The following is an 11,294-nucleotide window of genomic DNA, read 5'->3' as shown; positions in this document are numbered from 1 at the left end:
CATTCCTCCTTTGCCAAAGAAGAGGAAAGAAAGACAAACTATCTTTCAGCTTAAATCAGCTGTTTCCAGCAAATAAATATAAATCAGGAATAGTTTAAAGGCAAGCACTATTTTAAGAATCAACACAGGCCCCAAGGTTAGCAGTTAGATGCTTCAGTTATTCTTTTCCTTACCTAGCTACTCCATATGAAGGGATCCTAAATTTCAAGGTCACGAGAGGTCTCAGATTCATATCAGACAGGTCTCTTCTTATAACAGCCAGCTCAAATGAAGTACTCTGAGAGACAGAGAATAGCAGAGCACAAGTCACCACATACCCCCTCCTGCATCTGCCCGCCCTCCTTCCTCAGACTACCTTTTCAAGCCTCAACTACCCCCTCGCCCTGCCAAGGTGGTGATTTTTACAGCAGCTGTTGCTCATCCCAGCTTGATCTTGGTCAGGGCTTCAGTTAGCCCTTCATTAAGCCTGCACCAGGGCAGCTGGGGATGTTGTTTCCCCTCCTCCAAAGCCCTCGTTCTGTAACTTGTGTGTGGAAAGGAACTTGGTATCTGCTATCTGCCTGCTCTTCTCTGTAACTGAGGTTTATTGTGTGGAGCTGGCTGGTAACTCCACTGCACCACTGTGGGTACAGGCACCTCGTGCACTGCCTCTTCACCACAGGTCACACACACTTCAGGAACACACAGCATTCTTGCCATCAGAATGCTCTGGCATGACAAAGTTGTGGTGGCAAGAACATCTTTTTCTGTAGAAAAAACACATTGCAGAAAAGCCCTGAGTGAACTCCTTGTCATCTTTCATAAGCCCTGAGGCATGTGTTTTGTTAGCAGAGTAGATAACAAGATGCTTACAGCACTGTATGTAATTAGGAAAAAATCTACACCGTGAAATATTAGTGCTGTCACAAGTAAGAACTAGATAGGCATGTGTGAATCCTTCTGAAACTCAGTCATCCTCCTTGTTACCACCAAGCCAAATCAGAAAACTGGCCTGCTGCTGCGCAGCTGGGAGATGTTCAGGAAAGAGCTGGGCAGGGTCCACCAACCCCGACAGGAAAGGCTTTGCAAACTGCACTTGTTGAGCCTGAGGAAGAGACAGTTCCAGGGAGCCCCCCCCCCCCCCCCCAAACTACAAGGGGTTTATTGAGAAGATGCATCTGGGCTCTTTACTGAGGTGCTCTGTGGAAGAAAAGGGACAAGGATATAAACTGAAAAAAAAAATACACCAAAACAACAGATTTTAGATAAAGCAAGTAAATTTCACTATGAGAATAAATTAAGGAAGGAGTCCTTGAAGGTTTTCAAGACTGGGCAAATCCGTGAGCACTCTGATGTGGATTAGGTGTGACCCTGCTTTGGGCAGGAGAACCCTGAGCGCCCTCCAGGCAGGGTGTCCCTGTGATGCTCCGAACCAGCGGAGTCCTTGCCGAGCCAGGCAGGATGCAGCCGCTGGATGTCACCCTGCGCTCACCCATCAGCGGAGCTCCCGCCGGAGAGCCAGGGATCAGCTCGCACGGCAGCATGAAGGCTTTCCTAGTTACAAGATTTTTACTTAAGGTAATGACTTAGGAGTATTACCCTTCTTCAAAGGCTGTACACAACAGGCTAGTTTAAAAGCTTCCGAATCTCCCCCTAAGGCTGAAAACAATACTAACTTCAGCCAAATAGATTCCATGACTTAAGAGTTCATCGAGTCCTACATAACCTTGTTTATATGCAAACCTAACATACACATCAAGCTGTGCATATATTTCCCTTATGCTGGGATAAAATGAACAGAAACAGACTCTGAGATCTTGTCAAGAAAACAACACACACTGCATGCAAGATATTGTGTACGTATTGCTGAGACAATAATGGTGAAACTGCTGCGAGTTCCCCAAAGAAACTGCAAGGACAATCATCACTGTAGGGGAAAAAGAAAGGTTCTAGAAAATCAAAAGCATCCTCCACTGCCTCCTAGCTTAATATTGATTCCCCTCTCCTCCTGAAAGTCAGTTCCTGTTTATTTCAGCTGGGTATGCTGCAGCATACTGAGGGGTATGAGTGGCAAGCCGTGTTCTACCGAAATGAGCTCCACCTAAGAATGCAAAATGCAGGAAGCAGATCTGAGTTCAGTGTCAAAGCTATTGATCTTTGACAGTCAATTTCACGTTCATAGTGCTGGCAAATGCAAGCACTCAAAAATTCCCTACAGAAATCCCGTGCTCCCCTTGTTATTTCTTCCCTCCTCATTTCCCCCAGATTTCTTCACACATGTCTGGGATCATTTTGTTTACCTTCAGTGCTACTGCTGCAAAGATTGTTACACTTCCCTGCTTTCGTAAAGGGTGGAAGCCAAGACTTCTCTAAAAACAGAAGAGTCTCATTTCTCTCTTGTAGTAAGCAGCCTTAGCAAAGGGCATTTTAAGTTAATCAAACCTTGCGAAATTTGTGAGAAAATAATGTAAACTGGCATACTGAAAATAAAACCAAGTGCTGATTTGATTCAAGTGAATGAATGATAATCAAGACATATTGTGTATCTCCTCTAGAGTGAGAAGACCATGTCAGCCTCAACATCTCTGCTCTTCTGAGCACACACACCATCCCTCATGCAAAAAAATCTACTTGGAATGCCTTCCTGGTGTAGCATTTACACAGTGAAGCGATTGTCCTCAAAGAGGCAGCAGCCAGGGACATCAAGAATTGCTTCATTCCTGGTATCACATGACACAATGACTAACGAATGAAGTCACAATTCTCCTTTGGACAACTTAAAAAGGGATCCTGCCAAAAAGTCACACGATGAAGCTAGAAATTTATCCGGTCTATCGTACCAGTGTTCAGACTGTAGCACAGGCCATCAGTGCCTGTGAGATGACAGTTTTACACAATGCAGATGTATAACACAAGTACCTATGACATTGTGCAGAAGAAAGGTGCTAAAAAGCTTCACTAGGTTGGAAACTGTCCAACAGTTGCACATTAGTGACTGAATTCAGCAGGCAAGTAGCTTTGCCAGTACAAAGCTTCTTCACAGGCAGATGCTTTATGAATACCACAAAGTGAACCCTTATCTTACTTCCCTCAGAATTAGATTTTCAAGTACCAAAGACAGACTTCGATGCCCCTTGAAAGTTTGCTGAGTTATTTTTCTGTACAGAAGAGATCGCTGCAGAACAGGGTCTCTGATGGCAGCCAGGGAAAAGGCAAAGAGGAATAAACACACACAGCCCACATTCCACCACGATGGCTCCAGACTTGCCATAGTTGCCAAAGAAGTCATAGCAGGTTGTTTTTCAGTACAACTCCAAACACTGCCCTTTGTGCAACCTCATAAAGGATAATAAACGTGCACCTACTCCCTGCTGTATGCATCCTGCACTGAAAGGATTCTCTTCTTAATTGCTGTTTTGCTGTCCGTATGTAGTATCGATATGAATGTGAAGTGCCCACGGCTCACACAAGCTTGTTAAAGAGCAAACACGAGCTGAAACCTGCTACATCTGCAAGTTTTTCTTTACAAAGACTTGGATTAAGGATTAAGTGCAATGTCAAGAACTATAAACACAGGTCTTATTTCATACCACAGAATGTCCAGTTCTGGACTGGAGCTCCTGCTCTGTAAGTGATGAGGAAAGAATGGTATCTTTGTGGAGAAATGTATATAAAGCTTTTTAGACCTGCCTCTTCCACATCCGTGTAAAACTGGGTATGCTAATAACTGTAAGCAATTATATGAGATGACAATTTGAGGAAAACTTGTATTTTGCAATAGCAAACGCTAAACCTCACCTCACAATTTTTATTCATAGCTACAGGGCAATTTAATGTATTTTGTGTGTTATTTGCAAACACATACTGCTACATCTACTATGTAGTACTCGCAGCTTCCAATGTGTGTCCAGGTCTGGGATGCCATACAGCTGATCCAAAATGGACACATGGAATTGAAAACACCTCACCTTGAAAAGTTGTGCTGATTGGAAACCATCCAGCTAAAAAATTACAGTTATTCTGGTTAAAAAGTAACTGCTTGATCACAGACAACTCTGCCAGAGGTCTTGACAAATGCAAGTACTGCTAGCCTTAAATTGTTCTGTCATTCAACCTGCCCAAAATAATAAATTTTTTTTCTAAAAGGTAAAGGCTGAGGGAGCTGGAGTTGCTCAGCCTGGAGAAGAAAAGGCTAATAGCAGGGAAGACCTAATAGCAACTTTTCAATACTTGAAGGGGGCTAATAAGAGAGATGGGGACAAACTTTTTAGCATAGCCTATTGTATATAAGACAAGAAGTAATGGCTTTAAATTGAAGGAGAACAGTTTAGAATAGATATAAGGAAGTTTTTATGAGAGTGGTGAAACATTAGCGCAGGTTGCCCAGAGAGGTGGCAGATGCCTCATCCTTGGAAACATTAAAGGTCAGGTTGGGCAGGGCTCTGATCAACCTTATCCAGTTGAAGGTGTCCCAGCTCACTGCAGTGGGGTTGGACTAGATGACCTTTAAGGTCTCTTCCTACTCAATACCATTCTATTGTTTCTTTGGCTCAGTGACACGGTTTCAGCTTGAGCATCACCTGTATCAACACACACAACAGATGACAGGCTCTGACACACTGCTAAAGCCCATATTTAGTTACTGGTGATTTCACAGTTGTTAGATAGCTCTTGCAACAAAAAAGATTTATTCCAGCGAGTCACAGATGGCTCACCCAAGGAAGGCATTTCTAATAGCTAATACATGGTGTAAGGTTATGGCAGGAAAATACAGGTCAAGAGCTAATCCCATACAAAGCATTTTTATACCACAGAGACTTTCAGCAATTCAAAGGCTAACAGCTTTATTAACAAGCAACAAAGTATATGCAGGTAAAAAATTTCTAAAGAACAAACCCTATGTAGGACTATGTCCCCATCCCAAATCGCTCCCTTTAAAGGAGAATTTTCTTGTATTGAAAAACTACTTGTTTCACAAACATCTATCACAGGAAGGGCTATATGTTCAGGGATGGTGCCCAGGTTTCCTCCCGTCAGCTTTCCCTGGTAGCAGCCGAGAGATTGCATAACTGCTTTCAGCGCCATTCGCAGAAGAAATCAATGTCCTGAAAAAAGAGAGTTAAAAGGAAAGAGGTTTTGAGATTACGGAAGGATTAATGTTCCTTTATCACCTCCCGAAGGTACATGAGTAAATGCAAACACAGAAGAAGCTGTAATATGCACAAAGTACACCATAATATATTCAAAGGATTCTGGAAAAGAAAAAGGTCTTTTGTCTTTTGACTCCTTTTGCATAGCTCAGATAATTTGTTCCTGCCTTGAATTCTTAAAATTAATTAGACAATACCACCTTCTCTCTTAATTTCAAACAATTTCTTTATCTCCCTTTTTTGTTGCATTCCTACCTCCATACCTGGATTGGTTAGTCATATGTAACCCTTTATCCTTAAACAATTCCTAATACCACATGAAAAGAACAGCTTAGACTGAGGCAGTGCAGTACACTTGCTACAGAGAAATGCTAACTAAAAAATAAATGCTGGTATTCTGCTTGAAAACTTCTGGCATGGAATAGGCTTTCACAGCAAATTGTTTTCTTCCTGCTATTATCTTATATGCTGATGTGGATCCCGATTCTGCCACAGGGAATCATCATACTGTAGTGCTCATTTACATTAGTGTATCCCATCTAGCTGTCCACTGCAAGCAGGACACAGGGAGCTGTTGCAGAACAGCTGCTTACTGGTAATGAAAGTACTTTCATTTAGCCAGCAAATGGCCAATTGTGACTGAGGGAAGGCAGGCAATCCAACACCATTCTGTAGTACACATAGCCTATTGTGTTCAGCCCACTGATTGATTCAGTGGTTCAGAAGTAACAGCATTGAGAAAAAAAATCTCCTAAGATTTATTGCTTAAAAAGCAGCAACAGGCATGGATTACCCAAGTGCTGCACAAAAAGATGCTGAGAGAAGTACACAGGCAGAAAGGTTTATTATAGCAAGGTCCGTAGCTAATGGCATACATTGACTCCAACAGTAAAAGTCACTTTTTGGGAGGGGGAAAAAAAAAGGTAAAACAAGGGTCAGAGACACATAGGCCCCCAGGCTAACGTTCTCTTTCAGGCTTCTCTCCAGGGCAGCAGGTGCCCCCACAATACTTTTCCCCATCGAGGTCCCTATCAGACACAATGCCATTTGTATGTGCCACCCAGTGCCTCGATCAGGGCAGGTGCTGCATGCTGACTCATCATTAAGCTCCGGGCATCATTAGATATCCTCATATAAATGGCAAACCCTTCCCACGAGATCCCAGTTTAACGCCAATGTTGGGCTTTGCAGGTGCAAGAAGAAAGCAGGAAAAAAAGGCAAAAACGTTGCCAATGGATTGGGGGAAGGTTACAGAACTGTGGGCGAGAGACTGGATTCTGACTTGCAGATGGAAAGCTGGTGGCATCTATGGAGGTGTGCAACACTAGCTCTGTATGAAACAGTTCCTCTAAGGAACAGTTTTGGAGCAGGCAGCATGCCCATGGGTCAAGATGTGCTATACACTGTTGCAAATGTGAACAAAGAGTCTGATCCTTAAGGTCACATTTGCAACATACAACTGAGATCAGTAGAACATGAAGACTGTATCTGTATCACCCTTCATTTTCACTGCAATGTTCCTGCATAGTGAGAATGTGAAGGAAGGGTGAAAGGACTGAAAGTCTGTGTCACTAGATTTGCAAAAGAAAATGACTTTCCAATTAAAACTCAGTATTGCAGCCTGACAATGTTTCATTCTGGACCCCAAGTCAGCCTGCAGGCTAAGACATCACTTTAACCTACCTCTGCTTCCAGTGCAGCTTGCCAGGCAGCAGCTTGGCTGTCACATGTTGAGAAAAGAGCTTAGAAACATATTTTTGTCATTCTTTCATGTTCTTTGACTAATTAGTTGCTGCAAAGCTTCTGGGCCAAACACAGAATAACCTAATGTAGTGTCAGGAAAAGCAATCGCTTACCCAGAGATGTGCATTTCCTCAACAAAGCTTGTCTGACACATTATAATGCAAATCCTCGCAATTATTAACATAAAATTCTTCCTTTCACGTATTTCCTCTGTGTTAATGAAACCCATCTAATAATCTGGATCCCGGATGAAAGACTCCAGATGCAATTTCAAGACTGACACACTAATTGTATTTTGTCATACACTGCAAACCAGCATATAGCTAAATATTCGATATGGATGAAGGAAAGTACTGCAAACCTAACACTCAGTCTGGTTTTAAGCACAGAAATAAGCTACCAGTAAGCATTAGTTGTAAGCCAAACCATACCAGTGCCTGAAAAAGGACCCTCCTTTTCCACTCCTCCATGAAGTGTTGCAGATATTTAGTAAAAATACGGATTTTCTGCTGTATGAGACACTACTGTACATCATCAGTGACTGCCATCCTTTCAGAAACACAGCCTACTTGCTCACCTAACATTAATATGCCTCTAAAACCTCTTTAATTCAGCTTTTCAACATACCATTAACTTTGTAATGAGAAAGTAAACATGCTCTCAGTAATCACAAGCTCTGTGGGACAGTGTCCATCTACATATACAATTAATAGAAGGTACACTTGTACATATTACTGAAGTCCACAGCACAATATCCAGGCTCTAGAAAAGAAAGCTTGGGGTGAAACTTATGTGGTCTTGAAGGAATATGATTCAAATCAACACAACTCTAATCGGATCAAGCCCTTATTGCAGGATTTTTAAGATCTGCAGTATCAGAGCTTATGTTTGGAATTTTATTGGGGCTATTTGCCTGTATAAAGGCCCAAAGATTGGATCACTAAGCATCTGTGATACACTACAATCCACTGCCACAACCATGATTTGTTTTTACAGCAAATTAGCATTACATAGCCAAGTATAATTATGTAGCCAGCTGGGCTTTTACAAATTCCTTACCGTTGTAGGAAGAGTCTTATTTGCTTCTTGATAGACATGTTGTTCTGAGACTAAACTGCTAGGGAAATAACCAACTGGCCCCATATGGTCTTCATACTGTTCTCCATAAACCTTCAAGCAAGGAGGTGCATAATTAGTTACCTTAAAACAATCCTCATCTGGTTTGAGCTGGTTTATCATTTAGTCAAAAGGAGTTACCAACAGTGTTCTTACTCTGGTTTGACATTTCCTAGGTTCCAACTAGCTGGTACATGAAACAAACCATTCACAGAAGTTCTGATCCAGGAATAGTTTTTTTGAGTAAATTAATATTGCCTACAGTTTATCTGGATTTTTTTTATATACATGCAGCTAATATTTATCTTTGCTTCCCTTAAATTTAAGAGTTTTATCACCAACTGCGATAAAAGCTTTCTCTTCCATAGTTTCAGCAAACAGCCACAAAAAAAGAACTGCTGACCCCTTAAGGTTCTGTTCACAATTACCATATAGTTATTGAAGGTATTTCTTTTAAAAAAAAAAAAAAAAAGAAAAAAAATTAAAGCCCTCAAGAGTCCTCAAGCAGTTTAAGTTTAAACATTCACTTTTAAAACTAAGTTACTGCTTTAAGCACAACAGCTCAGAGTTACAATCCTTTACAATTACTTGACAAAAATGTGTGTTAATCTACTTCCAGTTTGTTCATATACACAAGAATCTCCTCTTACACTTCCAGCCCAGAATTCTCCAGAGTCTTTTTCTTTGACTAGCTTTGCATAAACATAAATCAACTGCCCCTTTTTAATATCAATGAATCTGCAGTCTGAAGCATTATAATCCTCTTCTGCTCTGGCAAGGGAAATAGTGTCTAGGAAAAAAAGCAAACCAACAAAACAATGAGGTGAATGAATTTATATATCTATATAAATACATATACACTTTTAGAGAAATACAAATGCATGTGAGCTTGTATGTACATAGGTAAAACTATTTCTACAGATAGGAGAGGATTATCCTGATATTTTAATAAAAATCTGCAGGAATTAGTTCTGCTTCTTCTTCTATTCCCCAAGAAGCAAAGTGACAGCTTACGAATGTGCCATTTCATCACAATGGAAGTTACAACCCTTTCTACACTTAACTTTCAATTGAGTAAAAAATGTCCTTTTCAAAACCCCTTCTTGCAGTAAAATTGCATGTGACATTCCACAAAAACCCTCCCACTCTACTTTTAAATTTGACAAGCCAATGCAAATATAACAGAGCTAAATAAACAGAGTACTTCTCCCTCGCACTACAGCATCCAAACTCCACTGTCATTTTTTAGACTATTTTGTACTCAAAACTAAAGCTAATTTACTTACAGACACAGTCATTATCAGCACACAGCTTCTTACTGGCAAGCTTGTCCATAAAAATTCCAGTTGCAAGAGGACACATTAATCTGAGACACAAAAGGAAAACCACCAAATAAACACGCTGTGCCATTTTCTCTGCAGCACCTGCCAAATGCATGCCAGGTCCAGCAATCCCCGTCTTTTATGGAAGAGGCAGACACCTGGACAAACACACTGGACCAATGGGAAGGGGCTGGGGGACATTCCACTCCACCAGAGGAGCCGCAGGCAGGGGGAAGACCTCAGAATCCACTCACGAAACTGAATACCCTCCCAAAGCCATCCTGCATTAACGTTTCAATCAGCAACTGTATTATTTAACCATGCTAAGCCTTCCTAGCATTGTCCATAGCCTTAATCTTACCTCAAGCAAAGTTTGAGAACGAAAATTAAGTCAGACGACCATGGTAAGCAGCAAAGTAAATTATATCCTTACAAATCCTCCCGTCCTTCATTTTCACAAATGCTTACTGACAAGCACAATCTTCCCTGGACCGTAAACCCTCAGTGGCAGAGATTTCCCTGTTTCTGTCTACAGAAAGGACCTACTGGGATCCTAGCAGATGGGTGCAATGTAAACAAACCATTAGGGAGTTGAAACTCAGTAAAAAGGTTTTGCAAGTCATCAATTCAAATGTGAAATCTAAGAGTTCAAGCACTGCGTACTTGTACAGGCAAGATCCCTTCCACAGGGAGCTGCAGCCAGAACAAGACAGGCTACACCAGGACAGCAAACATTTCACTTTCTGTACAGCTGAACTCAGTTGAGGGTTTGCAGGTCCAAGACACTGAACAGTGCCACAAGCTGACTCAAGCGGCTGTCTTACGCCTTGGGGAGGACATCAAGAATACACCTCCCTTCCCCAAATCTTGTCCCAACATGAAGCAAGACTCGTGGGGAGTATTTTAATGGAAGTAGATGCAAGCACATGCACAAAGGAACACCCACCAGAGATGCTGTGCTGTAAGTAATTCACAGCACAGGTGTCAGGCTACAGAAGGCTAGTCTGGATCAGTCCTTAGACATGACCAAGGGCAAGCTTGGAAATTCCCAAACCGCACTCCAGAGAACCAGTGCTTCCTGATTTGTGAGGAGGCCCAAAGAGCCTCCTCTAACCTTATAGCCCATTATTCCTTCCTCCAGTCTCCCATATGTAGTGTCCAACTTCTGTGGCAGTCAGCCCCAAACCCCTGTAAGCCAATAAAGATGAAGAGCAACGGGAGTCTCACATACACAAACTAGTGGGATGCAATGACAGCATAATTAATACCTATTAAAATTATAAAAAAACTGCAGAAGGAAAACCAAAAGGATCATGATGGAATAACCATCACTTTTGCTACCTTACAAGAACATTGAAATAATTTTCACTCATAAGTATTAGAATACTCGCAAAAATCACACACCATCACTAGGAAAAAAATAAAAATATATATGTATATGGAGATGGGCCAGTAATTGAGGTGACTGTGGCAGGGGCATCATTTTGCAACATACTGCAGAAGCAGATGAAATTTCAATTTTTCAGGTCTTGTGCAAAAAAATGTGGCTTATGTGGCCACACAGAAAACACTATGACTTTTTAAAGTGATTTTTTGACCAAAATATTTAGAACAGTTACAACTCACAATACTACATCTGATTACTTCACCGCATCCAGTGCATTTCATGTCGCACAAGACCGGTAAAGATTTTTAACATATGAGAAAAAATAAAAGTAAAACAAACCAAACAAACCCAGAAGCATTAGGACAGGTATTTCAGAAAAGCCTGCCTAAAAAACAGTTTGATGTTTCTTCTTGTGGACTTGCTACTACTGCCAGCCATCAAGACAAAGGCAAGTTGTACTACAGTACTATCAATTTCTACCCACAGCTGGGAAAAAACGCTACTAATGATGTCTTTTTACTTAAGTGACAAAATTACTCTTGGTGAGAAGCAGCTGTCCCCTTAATAATGAGGCTGATTATTGAGTGCTGAATTTAT

The 11,294-nt window shown here is 41.3% G+C and overlaps 1 protein-coding gene across 1 annotated transcript; it reads right to left on the bottom strand.

Moving 5' to 3' along the window:
• Nucleotides 1–5,054: 5,054 nt before the first annotated feature.
• OTOR (otoraplin) lies at nt 5,055–9,398 on the bottom strand. The gene is made up of 4 exons (XM_009077844.1): nt 9,275–9,398; nt 8,639–8,778; nt 7,932–8,042; nt 5,055–5,084 (listed from the first exon to the last, which is right to left on the bottom strand). Exons 1-4 carry the CDS (start codon nt 9,396–9,398, stop codon nt 5,055–5,057), a joined length of 405 nt encoding a protein of 134 aa, XP_009076092.1.
• Nucleotides 9,399–11,294: the final 1,896 nt, after the last annotated feature.

The sequence above is a fragment of the Acanthisitta chloris genome, unplaced genomic scaffold (genome assembly GCF_000695815.1).
Source record: "Acanthisitta chloris isolate BGI_N310 unplaced genomic scaffold, ASM69581v1 scaffold5417, whole genome shotgun sequence".
In the NCBI taxonomy this organism is placed as follows: domain Eukaryota; kingdom Metazoa; phylum Chordata; class Aves; order Passeriformes; family Acanthisittidae; genus Acanthisitta; species Acanthisitta chloris.
This window is presented reverse-complemented; position numbering and strand designations above follow the sequence as displayed.